This window comes from Protopterus annectens, chromosome 9.part0 (genome assembly GCF_019279795.1).
Source record: "Protopterus annectens isolate FY-2018-M chromosome 9.part0, PAN1.0, whole genome shotgun sequence".
Classification (NCBI taxonomy): Eukaryota; Metazoa; Chordata; order Ceratodontiformes; family Protopteridae; genus Protopterus; species Protopterus annectens.
This window is the reverse complement of record NC_056743.1, coordinates 1,255,224,366-1,255,247,764: the sequence shown is the minus strand read 5'-3', so window position 1 is coordinate 1,255,247,764 and position 23,399 is coordinate 1,255,224,366. Positions and strand designations below refer to the sequence as shown.

The 23,399-nt window shown below is 42.9% G+C and overlaps 1 protein-coding gene across 1 annotated transcript in view; it reads left to right on the top strand.

Moving 5' to 3' along the window:
• Positions 1-23,399, top strand: part of SSRP1 (structure specific recognition protein 1) — a gene marked incomplete in the record, with an annotated part of 1,053,281 nt that overhangs the window by 570,657 nt on the left and 459,225 nt on the right. The window contains 1 exon segment of the mRNA XM_044084178.1: positions 14,773-14,818. Within this exon segment, the coding sequence (XP_043940113.1) occupies positions 14,773-14,818 (46 nt within the window).

The window sequence follows — 23,399 nt, the reverse complement described above, 5'->3', positions numbered from 1 at the left end:
GATTCTGTGTGGTGTTTGGGTGTGTTTATATCCCTGTTTTAATTCTTATTGGATTGGGTGTTTATTGTGTGTGCGTCTGTGTTTTTTGTCACTTAGTGTTTCCTCGACACAGTTATGTCGAAGGACACAAAGGTCTCAGGCTTCAGGAAGTGTGACTCGTGCTGTCAGAAGATGTCTCTGACAGACGGTCACACTTCGTGTTTACTGCCTGGGACCTCTGCACCTGCAGGACTCTTGTGCTGTCTGCCATGCCTTCAGCCCAAGAGTCCTGCAGGAGCGCAGAAATAAATTAATACTGAGGGGCTTATTAAAGCCTGAGAGCTCCCCGACTAAGTCGGCTCTGGGAAAGCCCTCGAAACCAGTTAAGCCTTCGGCTCATCGGCTACTGGTTCGTCTTCTGTGACTAGATCGGCTCCGGCCGGAGCCGATCCTTCTATGTTACAAGCTACAGTATCGGCTCCATCCGGTGCCAATACCGCTAAATCTGGGCAATCGGTGTCTGCTCCGGCTGGAGCCGATGTATCCTCGGCTCCTTCGGCTCCACCTATCTCAAGAAAGAGATCAAGATCCCCTTCATTGGAGTCTATACATTCGGCTCCAAGATCACCCCTGCTCTCGGAGTGGAGCCATCGGAGCCGGTCTTCTCGGTCGTCCAGGCTGTCCGACCACAACCTTGAGAGAGTGGTGAGTAGACTATTAGTCTCAGGCATTGGCCCAAATGCTCCATAGCCCGTCTCAACAGACAGTAGCTATTACACATCCACCTCACATTCCTCCTTCGACACTCTTACAGAGCTCTGAGCCAGAGCTCCTCGGAGCCATGACTGTTTTGACTTCGGAGCCGATACCACCCCCCCTTCAGCTCCGTCGTCCTCTGCTCCGATCTCCTCCTTGATGCCTTCATTGGAGGGATCCGGGCGTCTGGTCTCTCTCGTCTGCTCCAAGGGGGCGAGTGGCATCGGACCCTTGTCCGACCCCGTTCTCCCTCTCGGAGCTTCAGCGCTGGTGAGCTCAGCCCCATCAGCCTCGGGGCCGTCCCTGTCTGTGCGGCCTGGGGTTCCTATCTCTTGGGAGCGGGAGGCTTCTGGCCTCTCTGACGGGGGAGCCTTCGAGGTGATGAGGAGTGTACTAGCCCCAGGGCGTAGTCAACGGTCAGTTCCACCAGCTCCTCCCACTACAGTGCCTGCTGACGTCTCTTCCCACTCTCTTGCTCCCAGACCCAGAGATCCAACGCCTCAGGTTTCCCCACTGGGAATATCTTCCTCTTCCGAGGCTTCTCCTGACCCGTCAGGTGAACCTCCGCGTAAGAGGACATGTAAGAGGAAACATCTAGACTCCCCCGAGTAGTTACATCCGATACTGACTTAGATGAGTCTGAGGGATCCCCAAGATCCCCCTCTGAGGATGTCTCTTTCTCAGACATCCTTGAACTCCTTAAGCAGAGGGGGAACTGGCCTTCCCTTAATCCTTCCGAGGACGAGTCGGTATACCTGGAGGCGTTCGGGTCTCGACCCTCCACCTCCTGGGTGTCTCCGCCTTTCGACCCTCTTATGGACGTGGTTGCTTGGAAGGCGTGGATGGCCCGGGATTCAGTGGAACCCATTCCTCGGAGGCCTTCTAAATTCATCACGGTCCCACCTGATGGGCAATATTTGACAAAAGGTGTCCCGGTTGATGCCATAGTGGTGGCTGCAGCCACCAAGAAGGAACTAGCTGATCTTTCAGTACCTGTCCATCCTCCTAACAAGGATTCCAGGACTATGGATAGGTACGGCAAGCGGATTTTTTCTTCAGCGACCTTTGCCATGCGGTCGCTGAACTACTTGTGTCACTTCACCCGCCTTCAAAGAGATGTTCTTAAAGAGTTGGGAGAAGTTTTACAGGATCCGTCAGCTGCTGGATCCCAGGATGAAATTAACTCACAGCTAGGAATCCTAAACTCCATTGTTAACTCCTCCATGCGGCTCATTTCTTATGCAGCCTGTGGAGCGAGTAGGGCCGCAGGCACAGGAGTGGCTTTAAGCTGTCAATCCTGGATGCGGCTTTGTAATTTTGCAGACCCCTTCAAGGCGTCCTTCACAAACTCTCCTTTTGATGGTTCGACCTTGTTCGGACCTCAAGTGAAAGACACCTTGACTAGATGCGAACAAGATGGTAAGACTCTTTCTGCCGTAGGAGTCCGTTTCTCCACCCCTTCAAGACCTTACCCAAAAGGTCAGAAGGGAGGGAAAATGTGGTTCCGCAAATCTCAAGGAGTCACACCTGACGCACGAGGTCAGTTTACCCCCAGAGGCAGAGGGGGTAACAACAACAGACGCCGCCCTAGGGGCAGAGGGGGTCCGCAGAATCAGGGTAGCAGGGAGCCTCTCTCTGACAAACCCTTCCAAGCATCCCTGAGATGTTACCCCATTGTCCACCTTCGGAGGCAGTCGGGGGAAGATTATCGCTGTACCCAAAAGCCTGGCTTTCCCTTTCTCAAGACAAATGGGTACAGTCGATCATATCCGAGGGTTACAAAATTCCCATTATTCAAACCCCAGTTCAGCAAAAGAGAACCCTTCCAGACGTTCCACCCGGTCTAAGGTAACTAGCAGTACCAAATATATCAAAACTGCTAGCAAAAAGAGCCATCCAGCCAGTCCCAGCAGACCAAATAGGATCCGGAATCTACTCAAGATTCTTTTTAGTACCAAAAAAGACCGGGGGGACTGGAGACCAATATTAGATCTCAGCAAACTAAACAAGTTTGTAAAGAAAACAAGATTCCGGATGGTCATGCTTCAGTCCATTCTACCCTTTCTGGGCAAGGACAGGATGTGCTCGGTAGACCTTCAGGATGCGTACTATCACAAAAATTCACAGGCGCTCCAGAAGGTTTCTCCGCTTTCGGCTGGGGACCAGTCGCTTCCAATTCAGAGCCCTGCCATTTGGACTCACTACAGCCCCCAGAGTGTTCACCAAATGTATGGCAGCGGTTACGGCTCACCTGAGACGTCAAGGATTCCAGGTGTTTCCATATCTAAACGACTGGCTCCTCACTGCCACCACCAGGCATCAACTTCTCCAAGCCAGAGATTACACCATTCACATTTGCAGAGGGCTAGGGATTTCTATAAATTTCGAAACGTCTGCCTTGTCGCCCTGTCATTCTATTACCTTTATAGGTTCCAAATTGGACACAGTACAACTTTCAGCAAAGTTAACGGACCAAAGGATCTTGGATATTCAAAACCACATCCATGTGATTCTTCACAGCGACAAAATTCAGGCCAGATGTGCTCTGAAAGTATTGGGTCTTATGGCGGCAGCCATAACACTTCTTCCCCTTGCCCGCTTTTACATGCGTCTCCTACAATGGATGCTGTTCGCCCAATGGTCCTTTCAACGACTTCCCATGCGTCACAAGATCATAATAACTCCAATTTGCAAAAGGCATCTGACCTGGTGGATATGGTCCCCTCAAGTCCATCAGGGCAGACCTTTTGTTCCTCCCGACCCGGTCGCCACGGTTACATTGGACGCTTCCCTGATAGGGTGGGGGGGGGGCATTATCAGGGCAGGATGGTCCATGGCACTCGGCAACCTTTCGAATGCCACCTGCACATAAATGTCCTGGAGATGAGAGCAGTGCTTTTAATGTTGCAAGCCCTCCACGAGACTCTTCCCCTGGGAACTATTGCAGTCCACACGGACAAATATGTCCGTAGTGTGGTATATCAACAAACAGGGTGGAACCAAGTCCTATCCACTGTGTCGAGAGGCACTCAGACTTTGACAGTGGGCAATCTCTTCTCAGCGGTTTCTGATAGCAACACATATCCCCGGGAAATCCAACATCATAGCGGACAGGTTGAGCAGAGCTATTCTCATGCCTCACGAGTGGAGTCTCAAACAATCTGTGACTGAAGAGATTTTTCAGAAGTGGGGCCTTCCTTGCTGCGATCTTTTTGCTACCCCTCAAAACAGCAAATGCCCCGACTTCTTCTCTTTCCCCTTCCAGGCCATCCCCCCAGAGACGCTCTAATCCAAGATAGTCCCTGGGGACTTCTCTATGCCTTTCCTCCTTTCCCTCTAATACCACAAGTAATTCAGAAAGCAACCGCCTTGAGAGCCAAGATGATTCTCATTGCCCCTTATTGGCCTCGACAGATATGGTTTCTTTTGGTACAGCCATGGCATCTGGACCCGGTTCCAGATCTTCTGACCCACCAGTCGGGGCAGCTGCACCAATCCATACCTTCTCTCAACCTCACTGCTTGGTTGCTCCACTTCCATCCCTAGCCAGGCTTTCTATGATTTCTAATCCCGTCCGGGATATCATAGTAGCTTCCCTTAAATCTTCCACCAGAAGGATTTACATTAGTAAATGGCAACGTTTCTCCTTCTGGACAAAAGCTAGGAACATCGATCCCTTTACTGCTCCGATTCATTCGGTCTTGGACTTCCGAGCAGAGATTTTTCATTCAGGATCTTCTTCCTCCACAGTAAAAGTTCAGCTGGCAGCCATTTCAAATTTTCATATCGGCTTGTTGGACCACATCATCATGTCACATAAACTTTGCAAGGCATTTCTTAGAGGTATATTTTTACTTAAACCTCCGATTAGAGACCCCCCACCACAGTGGGATCTAAATTTAATTTTAACATCCTTGATTCTTCCCCCTTTCGAACCTGCGACTACCTGTTCATTGAAATTTCTTTCTTGGAAGACACTCTTTCTAGTCGCCATTACTTCTGCCAGGAGAGTATCTGAGCTTCATGCCCTCTGCATTCGTCCTCCCTACTTAATCTTCCACAAAGACAGAGTTTCTCTAAGGACTAATCCGTCTTTCTTACCCAAAGTGGCATCGCAGACAAACTTAAACCAATCTATTGATCTTCCAGTTTTTTCCCAAATTATTCTAATAGAGCGGAACAAAAACTACATTATCTCGATGTTCACCGCCAACTCCGATATCTGGACAGAACCAAACATTTTAGGAAATCTGACCAACTGTTTTTATCCTATGCAGAGAACAGGAAAGGCCTTCAAGTATCCAAGGTAACCCTATCTAGATGGCTGTCTTCTGTGATTACATGCATTTATCAGCTCAGAGGTAGAGTTGATTTCTAGGCCAAAAGCCCATTCTACCAGAGCACTAGCTACATCTACAGCTTTTCAGGCTAGACTTCCAATAGACACTATTTGTGCAGCAGCCACATGGGCCTCTCCTCATACCTTTGTTTCGCATTACAAATTAGACTTGGCCTCCAGAGACGGAGCAAATTTTGGTTCCACCGTTCTCAAGAGTCTGTTCCATTGAGCCACCCAGGCTAGAGGTGATAGGGACATCCAGCAAGAATGAAGGTGAGATTGACAACTTAACATTGAGAAGTTATGTACCTACCATAACATTCCATGTTAGTTGTCTTCTCTTGCCTTCTTTCTTGCGTCCCGCCCACCATCCCCCTAACCTGGTCAGACCGAGAAGACTGTTCCTCTTCCTTGAAGAGTCTTGATCCAATTTTCCAGCTAATCAGCTTACTAGTGTCACTAGATCAGGTTGGTCTTTTTCGGGGGTTTATTATTATTACCTCTTCCATCCTCCTCTCCAGTTGGAGGAATATATTGCATAATTTCCTTAGCTACCAAACGAGATTTGGGTAGTCATCACCTTGCATTATGGGATATAGGGTTGCCTCGAGCCGGTAAAATTAGCTCTCTAGCTTTAGTAAGTGGCTGAGTCGGAGCAGAGGATCGGCTCCGAACCCATCCAGCAAGAAAGAAGGCACGAGAAGACAACTAACATAGAACGTTATGGTAGGTACATAACTTCTCATTTTTCTTCATGGGTCACTGTCGCAGTCATAGCTTGTAAGATCTCTTCCTTCAGTAGTCCAGCATTTAATCTTATTTTATGGGTTGAAAGCCCTTCTCCGCTGGCTATGATGTAGCCTTCGGACATCTCCACATTATCTGCCAGCACTATCGTCATTTCTTTTTTGACATGTAAGAATTCTGCATAACAGGTAAGTACTGTGGTGAGGACCTCCCCTTCTTTCTTTTTGTAATCTTGTGGTTGTCCATGTTTGTTTAGTAGACTTCTAATAATACTTTTCAGACATGGTGGTGCGAGTTATTCCACGTTTTAGGAAGTTACCAGACATTGCAAGGTAGCTTTACTTTTTGTGTAGACTTTCACATCCATTATTCTTTCTGCCTTGGCCCAAAGCACAACATGGCTAACTGCAATAGCTGCCAAGAGTCCCTTCCAAAAGACTTTAAAGAAAAGATAGGAAACCCACCAGTTCCATACCAAACAGAGGCTCACTGTTCTCAATTCTTCCACAATGTCTGCAAGGACAGAAGAGCCAGGGCAGTGGATACATCACCCTTAAAGTGTGCCCATAGGAAGAAAGGTGAGAATCTTGTAAGTGGAAAGCTTTAGCTGTGACATCACGATCTCTGTGGTGCCCATGAGGCTACTGGCATCCTTCAAGAGGCTGTCACATCTGTATCCCTTAGCATGTTGCAGACTGAAGACAAGGCCTTGTACTCCTCTTCTGATGCCAGTTCTCCAACATCTGCCACAGAACACTTTCTGATTTTTAATAGAGGAAATTAAAATCCCCATGGTCATTGTGCATTTAAAAGTCAGAATCCAGGGTCATCCCCATCTGTCCAGCTAAGACCCTGTTGTTTGTGCCCAAGTTTCCTGGTTTATGCAGGAAGCTGCATCGGGGTAGGTCTGCCTTCCATAGTTTCTGCCAGAATCCTTCCCAAGATTGAGCTAAGTTACCTTATGGTTTCCTTCAGTTTCTTTGCAGCCTGCAACAGATTTAGAATAGACCTTTGTGTATGGCAGTCTGTCCTTAATGTAAGAAGTAGGTTCCTCCCCCATATCTGTGAGTGATTATTTCTCTGTTCCTGAAAAGTAGGAACTGAACTACAGGTCCCAGCTTTCCAACCCTATAGATTGATGTGGACAGTGAGAATGCTTTGGCTTCTGACTATTCACTAGAAAATGTGCCACTGTCTCAGTTATGTGGTAGTCTCTGGTTAGAAGGGATTTTAGGACCTTTCTGAGTCCTGCCTCATCCAGGAAGCCCTTTCATGTGGTTTTCATATAGCAGCTCAAGAGACCTGGCAGATTCTGTGGTGTTCAGGAACCTCAAGTTTTGCATAAGAACCCCATTGCAGACGTAGACAGTGTCCCGGGACATTGCCAAGTGGAGTAGACTGGTTCCAGGGCAGAATACTCTTACCAGTATCTGGGAAAGCAGATTGCTAGACTAGCCTGGGGAAAAAAGTATACACCTTGACAGCCCTGGCCTTCAGGGCCCTGAAAAGTCATAATCACATTCTGAAGTATCAGAAATACATTAAGCAACTCCAAGATTTTTTTTTTGGGGGGGGCACTTAAGGGAATATGATTAACCAGTCCCAGACTGTTTTACAGCTGGTGAAGCATGCCATAAAATGTGAATATTATGCTGTAAATCCCTGCAACAGTGTTACTTATTTGGAGACATGCCTTATTTGAGGACCCAGTACCTGCCCAAGGATATGGAATCTCAACTTTTTAATCCCACTTTAAATGGAGTTGCTATTCAGGCTGCCATATTAAAAATGTTTGTAAAATCCTGTAGAATAGAGAAAATTGTGGAGCCAGTCAATCACACATTTAATCCTGCTTTTCCCAGTACAGCAGAAATTGTTGATGTAAGTAAGGGCCTTACTGTCTGCAGCAAGGAAATGGTTAAAAAAAAAAAGGCAGGCTGAACAGAAAAGGAAATTACAGCATGAGAATAGGAGAAGGTCCTAAGTCCCTTAGGACTCAGCCCCCAACAAGGAGCAGCTGTGACAGTGCCAGCCTCATCTCTGTCTCTTCAGCACTTCAAACCCTCACCACCGCTGTCCCAAGAAAGGAGTCTGGGTGTCCACCTTTTACCACAACTGTCAAGTACTTCAGTCCATTAGATGCTTCAGATCCTCTCCAGAGGTTACTGACTTGACTTTGTTTATACTTGCAGTGTTCAGCAGTACCACCTTGATGTTTTGCAGTTTGAGTTTGCTGCGTCAGGATGTACGTTATGTAAACGTTGCTTAAAAAATGAACTATGGGTGCAAAAACAAAACGTGTTTCCAGCTCAAGCAGAGTGCCTTAAAGCGAAAGAAGCATTATTAGCTTTTTCTTTAGTGCAAGTACAGATTTGAAATTGCCCTGATAATTTTTAAGATTATTTATATCCCCAAATGGTGTCTGTATACTCCAGGAGGGTCTCACTCAGACCTACTGGTGTATTAGTCAGTCTCAAACTTCAGGTCCCAGCTTTCCAACCCTATAAGAGTGTCTGTGGTGGTATCCAAAGAAATGCGTCATCATTCTCTTCGGCACAGACAATGTCCCCTCACACTATCAATTCAACAACAATACCCTAAGTACCCATGAAATGGTAAGGGACCTGGGATCACAAGTTGACTGCAACCTTAACTTCGACCACCATATGTCTAGTGTAGTAAGAAAAGCTTTCTTACATAGCACACTTGATTAGTAAAGGCATCGCTTTGAGAGCAAACAGCCCACTGTATAACACCTCGTTTGGCATGTAGCATACTAAGCACCTCCAGCAATTAGACCTCAGAAGTTTCTAACCAAGGAGATCAAGGGGCTCCAGCATGTGCCTTACGTAGACAGACTGAAGTCCCTGTCACTGTACTGCATGTTGTATCTTGGGGGAGACTTGTGCTGGCCTACAGGGCAATCCAAGACCCAACCTAATGAACTTGCTGCATATCTGTAAATCAAACAGGACTAGGGCTACCCATTCCAGGGATCTAAATGTGGCCTGTGACTTAAATAGGACATGCTGGAGGGACAGATTTATCTCCCAGTGACTGCCGTGTGTTTGGAACAGGCTATTAGTTCATGTGAGACATATCCTCTGACACGTGTCAAGAGAAACCTGGACTAGTTGCGTCACTAAATTCTTACTGGGGATAGAGCCCACAACTCTTCTGGACATGTGCAGTCATCTCTAAATGCAATCTTGGGTATTGACTGGCATTTTGTGGTATTGGGATGAAATGGCTATGCTTAAAATGACCTGCGGGTTGATAGTCAAGAGACCATCATAGGATATTGCTAGGCTATCTCCTTCCATGCTGACAAATATTGCACCCCCTTTGAATGACACCAGAAACTAAGCCAGTTAGTCTGTCGTCCTTTGTATTGTGGCATCATCCTTGGAGAAGGTAAAATGCTGCTCAGTGCTAGGCTCATACCAGCCTGAGACATTCCAAGAAGCTCCATGATGTCTCTTCATATAGTCTAGGGAGGTGCATCTCATGTCATTTACTCCCACATGGACTATGACAGACTCATACTGCTACTTGTGGTCCAGTGATCTGAGTGCGTGCTTAATGTGTTGGATCCTAGCCCATGATGAGCAACTGACTGACTTTCTCCTTACTCAGCCTAGTGAGAGGGACATCAGTGTGTCTCATGATGGAGTCTCCACTGACCAGAATGTTGGATTATGTGGTGGCTTGTCTTGTGGGCTTAGAAGTAGAGGCTCCATGAGATGTGTGTCTCTGTTAATGTGGGTGTTTTGAAAGAGTGCATTTGGGGCTGCTGAGGGTATTTGTTATGTGTACTTCGTCTAGGAGGTCTTTGGGGTTTTGGAAGGTTACGTTAAGTGCCTCGGCATATGTGGGTCTATATGTCTGCTTTGAATTGTTTGTGATGAGTGCAGCATGTACTCCTGACAACCTTATTGACATTAGGAGTGCTTTTATGAGAGAGCCTTGCCGACAGTGACTTTGTGCAAGTACATCTGACACGTACCATGTCAGTTTGAGAATTAACTGGTTGTCAGCAAAAATGAGGCAATTTCTACCTTGCTATAGGATGTCCATATCCACCAACCTGGTAATGGAGATTGTGAGAAAGTTCAAATCCATGGCAACAGACCCTTTTTATTGATTAGACAGCTGGAGTGAGTATATAAAGCAATTTCATGAGTATCCGGTTTGCAACTCTGGGAACAGTGCTTATCGCTACAGACTAGTTGGCCTGTGTGCAACTAGGTATTGGTGAAATTTCAGTTGTGCTTTTACAGGAAAAATGTCAATCATGGTGTCTGTACAAGGCACTGCCAAACACTCGGGAAACTAATACATAGACTTTGAAAATGTAAAGATTAAGCATTTAGATATTCTGAAGTTAGAAATAAATCAAGTACTTAGTGAAAACAATTAGCTTGTGAAGAATGATGGAGGAGAGATGCATGAATGGCTACTGCCTGGCTGCTTCTAGTGCTTGGCCCACTACAGCTTCACTCTGCTGGGATAACAATGCTCCTTTGCTTCTTCTCTCACCAGAAGCAAAACGTTATCACCAATCCCAAGAAGAGAAACAGGCCACAGCCTGTTTGGTGATCCACAGTCTTGTCCTAGGTGATGCAAGTGTCTGTAGGCTTTGCTGTAGCTTTCTCCTGGTATATCCTTGAATAGCAACTAGACCAGTCAGGAATGTCCAGCACAGATGCTCACTGCCCAACCAGAAATGGTCAGTAATCAATGCACTCTTCTCCTATCACTAGGAGTAGAATATAAGCACAAATTCCAAGCCGTCACCTATGAAGCAATTGGGCTTTCTGGTGATCAGCATTCTCCAGGAAATTATGTCCTTGTGCTCCTCCTTTCACCAGGAGAAAACAGCAGCACTAATCCCAAGATTACTACTGAGAGACAGAATGCAGGTTGTCCAGTAACTGGTGATCTTGCAATAAATGTGTAAATGTAAAATGAAAAAAAAAATGCATTAATATTCTAAGCACTGCAGTGTGCACTAAGCAGTTAGATAAGCAAAATGGGGGGGGGGGGGGGCTTGAGCTTTAGCTGACTAAGTGGAGAGCCACTCATTTTAAAAGGGCAATATATTTTGAAAGGTGGTGGGTAGTTTTGTATTCTGATTCTGTGGAATACAGTCAATAGATTTAGATAGCTGAAGGGGAGTGATTTCACAAAATGATAATTTTATACTTCTTCACAACAGCCAGTGAAAGGGGAGAGGGAAGGAGATAATGTGGTCAACTTAACATAAGGGGCAGGCAGTTAGAAAGACAGGGTGGAAGGGTAGGCAAAAAAATAAAAATCTGTGCAACTTGTGAGACATAGCTGTGATCTCTTTCCAGGTTTTAATATGCAAATAAAAGCAAGTAAAACACAGTGTAAAGGAAACCAATCACAGTATACAAAATAGAAGGTAATATAGTAATACAAAAAAGAAAAAGCAAGCTAACCTGTCCCTTACAGCAAGTTGACAGAGTCTGGGTGAGCTTTTCCAGTAACGCTTTGAAACGTTTTATTTTTACCCCTTAAATAGAAAGTTTAGTTCCTAGCTCCACCCCCCTCATTTCACAGATAATTAGCCTTAATTGTCCTGTTCTAACTTCTGTGTGACTCCTTAATTGACCTGTAAAAGTTTCTCTGTGGCTCAAGTGAGAGAGTTGTGGTCTCTCTAAGAAAAGGCAAACTAACCTTTCCCTCAGAGTAAGTTGTGGCAGAGTCTGGGTGAGCTTTTCTAGTAAAACTTCTAACTTTACTGTTCCATTTGTATAACTTCAGTTCCATCTGCTTAATTTTTCTTAAGGAGCCGATCCTCTTTTCCTTTGCAGCTCTGTTTTCATTCCTTCTGTCCGTCTTACAGCTATTGCTGCTTTTCTTTTCTTCCATATTTTGAATAGTGGATAGGACACAACTTCTGTTTGGTATTGTTACCGTTTTCAAGGTTTTTCTACTTGCCTGCCCTTGTAGATATTTGACTGCTATAACCCTGTCTGTTGAAGCTAATTTATTCAACTTGGATAAGCTGTCTTTTGCCAGAAAGGTTATTGGAACCTGTGAGAGGAAAACAAAACTGTGCAGGATGCATGATACATCCATCATGTGGAATCTCCCCTTTTGGGAATGGCAGACTTTAGCAGTTGGAAGGAAAGCCAGTGTCTTTGTTACAGTTAGGTCTTCTGTCCATCATATTAGCACATGCACATTGTGGTGGCAAGAATGTTTTGAGTTCTAGAAGTCCAGTTACAAAAGCTGACTGTTTCCATTAGTTAAGGAAGGCCGAGTACACTGTACCGCTAACAACAGTAGTATATGTATGTGTTGCTCAACTTTAATTACTTGTAATAAATGAGCATTGCTGCCTTAGACTGTGACCACCACCAACTATACCCGGATAAACTTCACACTTTGCAAAGAAATTGCAGAGATGTTGTAGTGCTGCTTATTATTCCTCTTCCCATAGGATTTGAGACCAGCAGAAGCTCTCAACATTCAAACTTTTTAAGGCTACAGGATAAGCCTGTGTGGCGAAAGACCCCCATTTCCAGATCTTTTTGCCCTGCGTAAGGTTCAGTTGCATCTAAATGACCCCAGGCTGACATTTTTGATTTCTGGAGTTTCGGATAAATTTTATTTTTTGCTAGGATTTCAATATTTTCACTTCCTGTTGTCCTGGTCACCACGATACCAGAATATTCTGTTTCGAGGTCAGTATTCGAAAAGCTTAGCTTCTACTTCCTTTCACTTGGCACTGTTAAATTATTGGTGTGCATTTGCAATTAGTGTGCTCAATGTTCTATTGAAACATTATTTCTCAAATTGTGACTGCAAGTCAAGGAGCATCTTCCTTATGTTCCTACTGTTGTGTTGATGTTGAATTTTTCTTGGCTATTTTGGCGGCTGCCATTACTTTTTTTTGCTCAGTGCTTATAACATGAAATGTGTATTTTTCAGGTTATTTCATAGACAACATTTTTTTGTTACATTTGTACCAGTTATTTTCGTACGGTCACCAGTAGTGTTTTGGATACAGCATCAGTTATTGCTTTTTACTGATAAAGCTCGTGGTCTCTAGCATGCGAAATGTGTTTTCAAAGATGCCCTTTGTAGACGTAAATGCTTGTATTTCTGTTACAGTTGTTTAATGCTTCTAAGATGGAATGGGTATTTTTGTAGCCGTTATTCATGGGTGTATATGTTTTTGTTACAGCTGAGCCACTTCTTTAGTTTGACTCTCTCGCCAGCCCTGTTTCACCTTGGTTGTGGTTGTATCATGATATGGCTTGTGCACTTCAGTTTCCAGCCCACTTAATTTCAGTGCCCTAGGGTGGGTAGGCACTGAAAGGTCAAACTCTGGCTTGGTATTTAGGTTATTCTCGGTCAAATGATGATTTTCTGGCAAGGTTGTTTGCAGATTGAAGTTTGTTTTGAGCTTGGTCTGTGCCTTAACCATCTTAGCATTAAACAACTTCAGTGTCATCTTTTGATAACCACGTTTGCCAGTATCAACAGTTCTTGGTTGCTGACCTAATATCTCTTGATACTATATAATGTCTCTCATTTGTTGTTTATTAACACTGGCTGTGATATGAGCTTCTCAGATAGCCATCCTAGTCAGCAGTAGCATTTTACTTGTTGGCATCAATTTCTTTTCTAGGGTTTTGCATTGATGTAGGCCTGGTTTACATGGACTTTTGCACCTTCATGCTAGACCCCATGAAGAAAGCTTATGTTGGACTTAGTGTCATCAGGTTTGATACTGAGCCTGTCCTTCCCTTCCAGAGTCCGTCTTTCAACCCTTTCTCATTTAGAGTCCTTAACTCTGAGAACTCTAACTCTAAAACTGCTATATACAGTAAACTCTGTTAACTGGAACTCAAGCAACCAGAAAAAAATGAAGAAATACAGTAAAGTATGAACAGTTCAGTTTTCCATGTGTTGTACTTTGTTTTCCCTCCACAGAAACATACCTTACATTTTATAGTTAAAAAAAAAAAGATACAAATAAATTCCCCCTCATCCCAACCTGATAAGTCAAGCCAAACAAGTGAAATTGGTAAAATGTCAACACCCGCTCCATACTCAGTTTGCATCAGATTGCACATTCTCTTTGGTCACACCCACACACCCACACACACACACACACACTCCAACTTTCATACATGCATTCACTAACTTTCTCTCTCCGATCTTACACACAGTCTTCAGCTTTTCATGCATCTGTCCGATCTCTCACACACTTTCGCTTCTGCTTTCATACACGCATTCATTCACTTTCTCTCTCCAATCTCTCATGCACACTCCTCAGCTTCCAAAAATCTCTCCAATCTCTCTCTCTCAGTCGTTTCTGCTTTCATACATGCATTCACATTCTCTCTCTTCAATTCATTCAGTTCCAATCCACTCAGCGTGCCACTGAAAACTGTTCTGCATGCCATGCTTTCTAGCGGTAATATAAGTTTAAAATATTATACCAGCCAGGCTTTTAATTACTATATCTCAATATTAAAATCAAACTTGTTTTGATTATCTGTGCTGTAAGTTCATTCCCAGTGTATTTTGTTTTTCTGTTATGCTTGTGCAGGGAATTGCATCAAAAGCTTTGGCCAGGTAGAGGTATGAGATGTATATTGCTTTTCCTTCATTCATCGCTTTGGCGATCTTTTTTAAGTCGGCATGATTGCAGCACATATCCTTGAAGGTGTCTGACTGCTTGAAAATTTCAGGTTGGAGTACTGGCATCCATCTTAAGCTTGATTCTCATTTGTGTAATCAATTCTTGTAGCAATAGTTCTAATGTTGGAACATGTGCTGCTAAGCTGAATGTTTGCACAGCTGCACTGTACCTGTATAACTGAATTTTAGCACTGCAAGTTCATTGACTGCTTTTGTGAATTTCAGTATAGCTTTCTCTGTGTTTGAAAGTGGTCTTTCTTTTACAGATGAATCTTTCAATCCTGGTGAGGAAGAGGAAGAAGTGGCTGAGGAGTAAGTTTCTTTGGCTTGCATTTTTTGCTGATCCCATTAGTTGAGTATGTATTTAGGTATTTACTGTGTTAAAAGCGTGCTTTGTTAGAGAATTGTTGGTTGGAAATGTGAAGATCCATGTCGCACTCGAACTTGTGCTTGCTTTTTTTTCTTTCATTATTTATTGTGTAGGTGGCTGTTTTTTAAATAGGCAGTTGTACTGTGCTGATTATTTCTGACTACTCAGTATGTTTTGACATCCTTCAGGAGAAGTAGAAAGCCTTTCCTGATGCTTAGGGAAGCCACAGACTTTCTCATCCATTTTGGGTTCTCTCCAGTCCATGGATCATGCAGACAGTTCTGGGGTGTGGTGAAGCAGCCATTGGCATTAATCTTCTACTGTTAATGATTTGGTGTTGCAAAGTCTACTGACCAAAGCTGGTCCCTTCATCTGCTTTTTTGATACCAGTGCCTACCAGTATGAGAGAGGTTCAAGTCTCTGTTTCGATGAGCCAAGAGGAGATAAATTTCTTTAATAAAGCCTTCTCTTTGTCCTTAGCAGCAGGAATAGTTGATAATTGTGGCATCACCCCAGCTCAGCCAGAAGTTGACTACAAAAAAGATAGTTATAGCCACATGGGAATTGTACAGTGATCCCCCATTAATATTCCAAAATGTACACACTGATTGGCCAGCGTGCCCATTGTAAATCCCACAATATACCAACGGAAAAAGGTCCGGTTGGCCGGACTTTTTTCCATTGGTATAAAGTGTCCAAATTTATTTTGGTATAAAGTGTCCAAAACCTTTTTATTTATATAATAATAAAAATATAAAAAAAAAATAAAAAAACTGAGACTTTCTTTTCTCAGTTGCTTCCGTTTCAAAGCATTGATGTACTGGGTATGCATAGGAACACAAGTCCCATACACATGCGCAGTATATCAACACAAGGAAGCAGTATACCATCACCAGAGGAAGAACAGTAATGCTCCGTTACACAAAGACATTAGTTAAGAAAAGTATTTTTTCGTAAATGTCCTTGTGCAATAGCAGTAACAGGTAGCAGGTTGTGGTATATTGAAATCACCCCCCCCACCCTGTGATTAAACCACACCATCCGTGGGTGGTTGTGTCTTTTGGCTTTTCCCATTTAGGGGTCGCCACAGCGGAACTCCGGTCCGCTCATGATTAGCAGTAGATTTTTACATGCTGAGTTGCCAGCCCTGATGCACAACCTTCAATGAAGGTACACCCATTCATGCATGTCTCCACACAGAAGACGCTGTAGCTGAAAATCGAACAGGACAAAGTCTTCCTGTGAGGTGACTCTATCGCAGCACCACCACCGCAGTAGAACCACGCCATCCGTGGGTAAATCTTCAATATACCACACCACGTTGTCAGTTATTGCTTAAGTAAGATATAAATGTATAAAATGCCATTTACTTTCCTGTCACTGGAGCTAAGGGGTGCTGGGGCAGCCACTCTGCTGCTGACTTGATATTTTCTCAGATGCTTTTCATGATGAGCTTTCCCTTCCTTATGAGTTTCTGAAACGTAGTATTTAGTGTTGTTCACCTTGCCACCGGTGTTAGCGATGGAGTCCCAGCTCTTTTTTCTGAAAGCCTCCCCTCCGTGCCAGCTTTTACTATATTTCCAACATTTAATAGTCACTCTGCCTGGCACAGCTTTTCTGATTTGTCTTCCTCTTCCCTTGGTGCAGACAGTCCACTGTAATGTAAAGCAGTTGTATTGGAGAAATTTGTTTATTTTATTTATTTGACATTTGTTTATTGGGAAGGTCTGACTGGGTGAAAGACCCATTTTCAGTGGAGGCCCGGGGAGAAAAGCTCCACAAATAGAAGACAAATTAGGTGTAAAATCAAAAATAAAAAAACTATCATATCATAAATAGTTAATAGTACAATATATAGACAGAGAGCTGAGAATACCGGGCCAACAAAATTTTTCACAGCTAAAGAAAATGCAACGTTAATTGATTACTGAACTTAACATGTTACATGTGAGAGTTTAAAAAGACAGGACTGATGTGGATAGAATTCAGGGTGGTTGCAGGATTAGCTAAAAAGAGTACTAGGGAGGAGCAGAAAGATCCTGATTAAGTCAGTAAGAGGAAGTTGGAGGAATGATAAGATAGTGGCAGTAGTAGAAGGGAAAAAAGCACAAGGATCCAGGGGTAAGAGGAGGGTAGCTAGTCAGGTCTGTAGCATGGGCATAGCCAATTGTTGTATAAGTGGCTTTTGAGTATTTTTTTTAAGTGGATAGTGTTCGTTGTAGATCTAATAGTAAGTGGGAGAGTACTGTCATCTCTTGTGCCAATATGCTGATGACTCAACTGTTATAACCATTGCTGACAACCAAACTGACCACCACTCAACTACCCAGGCGTCTTCCACACCATTGAGACTTGGCTTAGTGATAAACTAATACTTAATCCAAAAAAAAAAAAAAAACTAAGCTCCTACTCTTCCTTCCTAAAAACATCACCACACTCAAGTACATTTACCATCTTATCCAGCAACAACACTATCATCTCTGCTGAATCTAGTACTAAATTGCTAGGTGTCACAATAGATGATCAGCTTAAGTTTTATCTCCATATTACTAACTCTGTAAAAAGAACTCAGCAGAAACTTGGGCACCTTTTCCGTAGCAAGAAATTCTTAACTAACACTGCCCGATTAACTCTCACAGACTTCATTACTCCCAACACTCCTGTACAGCTGCCACATATTCACAAACCTAAATTCTACACTTATTTCCAAGCTTGAAACTACCTATAATAAGATTGCCAGATTTGCAGCTAACCAAACCTACAAAGTCACACCACTGCTTAGCACTATAGCAGCTAGACTGGCTAGAATTCCCTCAGCTGCTCCAACTGTACCAATTACAAATCATCCACTCTATATCTACCCTCCTTCTGCCTCGGCCTCTCCACTATCATATCCAAATATTCCCCTGCTAGGACTCTACGCAACTCAAATCAAGAATTAGTAGACATCTGCACACCCAAAACCAAAATAGGCTGCCTTCTCTATAACTATAACCCAGCTACATCCTGGAAACCAACTTCCCTTGGAAATAAAATCCATCCAGCATAGCAAAAGTTTCAAATTAGCCACAAGGAAACCCCTAAAAACAAAGTGGTCTTGCCACTGTAGCCAACCACCCTGAAACCACCATTCTTTTACCTATTTCACCTCACTCTTAATGCATCTCTGACACTATTTCTCTGGCTCTTCTGCCTCTTCCCTTCCTCTATCTCCAACCACTCATAATTCTTAGTCTCAAAACAACCTACCTGTCTAGAATGTCTCCTATACTCTACCTCCCCTACATCTCCTACTAGCCATTCTTATTTTCTTTTCTTGTTTCCAAACTCTTATACAAGTAGATCCCACCCACTTTAAATAAGTATTTGCATAACTGTTAACTCATTTTGCTCTAAGCAGCTTAAATAATATTGTAACTAGTCACATTTTCTTCTGCTAATTGTTTAAAACCTTGATTGTAACAACTAACATACTTGTCTGCCAATTGTTAATACTCTGTATAATTGAATTGCCTGAGGAGCTTTTTTTTTCTCTTCAGGTCTCTGCTTGTAAGATCCTATGGCCGATTGTTGCTACTATGCTACTAAAATTTAATAAATTATTTTGTAGTCCAGAGGAGCTTTTCTCCCCAGGTCTCTGCTGAAAATGAGCCAAAAGCTCAGCCAGACTAACCCGGTTAACAAATGTAAAATAAATACTCTTATCACATAGCCAAAATCTAGAATAAGTGAGTCTCCTTCAGTATTATTGGCTTTAGATATTTGAAGCTATGGTTTTTCAGTGGAACACAATACACGATTGCTGGAATATGGTATGTTTTGTAGGGCAGGGGTATTTTCATTCTGTTGTAGTATTCTATGGGCCTTTATAGTATAAGTGATTGGGTAGTTTAGGCCAGGGGAGTTGTTTTAGGGCTAGGCAATGTTGAGATCTGTATGCAGAATCTGTGGCAAATTTTGCTATTTTATTATAGCAACCTGCTAGTTTACTCGCATCTGTTTTTAATTGGTGAATACGGGTGATGCGTAGAGAGCAAGTGGGGTCTAGCAATAGCAGCCTTTGTCATTGGTTAGGAATTGTTTTCCTCCTATGTAGCATACCTAGCATTTTGGGTATCTTTTTTTATTTGTGATATATGAATGTCAAATTTCATGTCAGCACTCCTGGGAGTTTTGTTTGGGGTACTACAGAAATCGTGATGTTTCCTAAAGAAGTGATATAGAGGGCAAGGGGGGGGGGGGATCTGTGGCTGTATTGGCTTTGAATAGCATATGTTTGGTTTTGTGTGGGTTGAGGATGAGTTGAGCTGAGCTTTAGAAAGCCAGGATTCTACTGCAGAAAAGGACTGTTGTGTTATGTCTTGCAGTTGAAGTGCAGTGGCCGCACATACGAGGGTTGAATCGCCTGCATATTGGACAAGGGAGACATGGGTAATGGCAGTGTGCAGACTGTTAGTAAAGGTAATGAAGAGAAGATGACCTGGTACTGAGCCTTGAGGTACTCTCAGGGTAACCGGGAACAGAGGGGAGAAGTCATTCTGCCATTTTACAGCTTGTTGGTGACCAGATAGGTAGGCTTGGAACCAAGAAGGCACTGAGTGCATACATTTTAGGTCTGAGAGTACAGATAAAAGTTTTTGATGTGAAATGGTATCAAATGCCTTGGAGAGATATATAGGAAGATAACTGAAAACAGTTTCCATTTGCTCCTATATTAACTGATGGTGAAGCTCATAAGGGAAGCTGTGGTTGGGGCAAAATCCATGCGTGTTGGCTAGTAAATTTAGTTAAGAGATAGTTCAAGAGTTGTGAATGTATGCATTTTTCTAGTATTTTGGATAGTGGGGATAAAATAGCGGTAGGCCTATAATTAGAAAGTTTGGTTGAATTTACCTCCCTTGTGTAAAGGGATTATGTATGACTGTTCCTAGATGGAAGGAACTTGGTTTTCTGAGGTGGACCGGTTGATGAGAATGGAAATGGGGTATGGCTTCAGCAGAAAGTTTCAGATATTCAGCTAGTAAGTTATCGGCTACTGAGGTAGTTGATTTAAGTTTTTTAAATAGTTATTTTGATATCCATTTGGAACATGCTGAAAGGAGAAGGCGTTATTATAGTATAAGAGCACAGTTGGATGAGTAGAACTGTTTTGGATGTTTAATAAATATTTGTTAAATTGTGTTGCAATACTATCTAGATTGTTATAAGTTGAAGAGGTTGGAGTTGAAACTTGACCAAGTTGAAGGAGATTTTTAATAGTTGAACAACATGTGTGTGGGTTCTTGCTGTGTTTTCTTTGGATATTGCAGTACTATTTTTCTGTCTAGTTTGATTTGATTTTTAGCTTTGTTTTGGAGGTGTTGATACGATAGTCAGTTTTTGTGTGCCATAGTTCCCAGGCTAAGTTGAGATCTTGTTTCCTGAGTTAGCCATGGGGCAGAGTTGGCTTTTATTCATATTGCATCTGAATGGTACTAATTTGATCAGTATGTTAAGGAATGTGTATTGAAAATAATCAATAGCAGCATCTAGGGGAAGGTTTTTAAAGGGGTCCAATTGCACACTTTGAGGGTGGATATAAAGGTTTGAGGACTGAAATTTCTTTTGTTTTGAATTTGGCGAGGTACAATTTGTTTGTGGGTTAATGCATTGCCTGATTAGGTAGGTTGGAAGGTGGTCACTGAGCACATCAGGAAGACTGCCTGAAAGGGGAAAGTGGGAGGGATTGTTAGAATTCAGTCAAGGGTAGATTTTTTCTGTTCGGGTTGGTGCACAGATAAACTCTGTAAAATTACCTACAAATCTGGCCGCTGTCCATGCTTTCCCCCTGCATTTGTGTGCTTGCCTGTCCCAACAACTGCCGCACCATGTCTGCAACAAAAACAAATAAAACACAACTACCTAGTCTGCTCTCCAGTCCTCAGATGTGTGGTGAAAACAGAACCCTGCCCTACTGCACCATAATTCCAGCTGAAGTTGGGAAAATAGCCTGCAGTTCCCTCAACTGCCTCGCCATGTCTGCAACAAAAACAAAACACAGCAACTACTTGGTCTGCTCTCCAGTCCTCAAGAGTGCGCTGAAAACAGACCCCTGCCCTACTACACAATAATCGTAACTGAAGACATTAAAGTAGCCTGCAATTCCTTACAACTGCAGTGCCTTGTCTGTAACACAAACAAATGAAATGCAGCAACTACCTGATGTTCACCATGTTTCACTGTTGCAGTCATTACACTTGGGTTATCCTGCTGGCAGGCGACCCACAGTCGGCCCGAGCTCCAAAGTCTTGGTCTGGCGTCAGTTGCTGTCGCCTCTTCCCTGATGTCAGTGCGCCAGGGGTATAAAAGTTGCAAGCATGGCATGGAGTTGTATTTTAACTACACTTCTGAGATTCATGTTTAGAAGTAAAAGATCAGATCCTTTATGATGGGGTAAGTTGAATATGCTTTGGAGGGGTGTACAGTGGATGTAGTACAGGCCTGATACAAACTATTTTTGAGGCTTGGGTTTGGATGGATATCACCACAACTGAAGTTGAGAAGATAAATCTGTGAACGCATTGAGGAGTTTAGTTATGTATCTGTTGTATTTAAGGGATGTTGGAGGTGCAGTTTGTAGGGGAGAATTGTATAGGTTACTTGATCAATGTGTACAGTGTTGTAAAGTGCTGATGATATCTCTAAGTTTGTGGACTTCATTTAACGTGGATGAGGGTAATAAATAGTATGAGGGGAGAATGTAAAGTATACCTGCGAATGGTAAGAGGTTAGCTGAGCAGCTAGTGAGAGAAGTAATGTTTTGTTCTAGGAATGTGTGTATATAATAGAATAAAGTAGAATTGAGAGTTAATGTTGGTTAGTGTGTGTAATAGGTAAGTGAAATGTTGGAATAGTTGGTTAGAAGTATATGATAGGTGAGAGATTTTAATTTGAAGGGACTAGGGAAAGATGGGAGTAATTAGCAACCGATAGAGGTGGGCTAGTTAGAAGTGATAGTGTGGGGGGGTAGAGGTGATTGGTTGAATGTAGATTGAGGGGAGGAGTGTCTAAAATAAATCCGTGTATAGTGAGGGTGGGTGGTATTTGGGTGGGTAGGGGAGCTGAGTGAGCCCAAGCAGAATGAGGGCGAATGGAGTAGGAAGGATGTTTTATTTTGATGGTCTTGCCTCCTCCTATCAGGTGTCTTAAAAAAAAATCTCAGGTCAGTGCCAGAGTAAAAAGTTCAAGGGGCCAAGAAGTCGTTTATAATTCTAGTGATTAGTCTATCACTATCCCCACCTTATGCTAAATATTACCGTAGAACACAAAAACACAAACACAACAGAAATTTCAAAATAATACATTACAATACGAAATTGCACTTGAATAACATTGTAAAAACACCACCAGAGAGAACATGAATTACACGGTTTAGTAGATCTAGGAGCAACTGCCAGGATGAGGGGTTGACAGTTGACATGAGGGGGAGTAAGGAAAAAATAAGTTAGGATAAAAATTAAATTTAATTTCAAAAAGAAATATATAATCAATTAAAAGCAGATGATAAACACACAACAGTTAAGCTAAGCCTGCTGGAAGTAGTGGCAATTTTAGGATTGTATATACTAAAGGGTAGCACTCCGACAATAAAAGACTGTGAATAGGAAGAGCCAGAAAGGAAACTCTACATCCTGACTGAGTTATTTTGGCTGGGGAATAGACAGTATTGCTAAGCAGTCAGTTTAATCTGGGTTGGTGCTTGGACATAGCCATTGTGTTTTAAGGAATGATTTAAGCTGAGTTTTAAAGAGCAGTAATGATGTAAGTAATTGTAGATTGCCAGGAAGCCTGTTCCAGATTTTCCCTACAGAATTAGCAGAGGGAGTCTCCAGCTTTGTTAAAGGATTTCTGAATGGTTACTAGTAATTTATTTGCTGAGCGAAGGGTAGTAAGATTTCTGTAGGGAGGGATTAACTTCCTGAGAATGGGAGTATTATTGGGCTGAAGTATCTTATGGGTGATAGTAAGTTCTTGAAGTAGTAGCTGATTTTGTAGTTCAAGCCATCCTAATTGTTTAAGATGGAGACAATGGTGAGTTCTGAAAGGTGCCAGTGGCAAATCTGGCAGTTTTATAGGAGGCTGCCAGTTTAAGTTTACTTTTGGAAAGATTGGTATAGATGGGTGCAGCATAGTGGAGGGTAGAGATTAGGTGGGTGTGGGCAATGGTGGTTCTGGCTTCAGGGGTTAAATATTTTATTCTGTACAGGGAGCCAAGTTTTCTGTTAATAGTTTTGATAGTTGTGTTGATATGTACATCAAAGTTCAGATGTTGATCTATTGTTATAGTTTCATAGTATAGTAATAGGCTATCTGCCCTGGGGCATTTGTAAGCCTAGCCATAGTGATGTGGCTTTTGCCACCCCATGAAATGGTACAAAAAATGTACAGAATAAATTTAGAATAGTGTGCCTCTGTATAGTAGTGACACAATGAAGGTCCCCTTATATAGTTTCATAGTATATAGGTTTGTGCTAGGCTAACTGC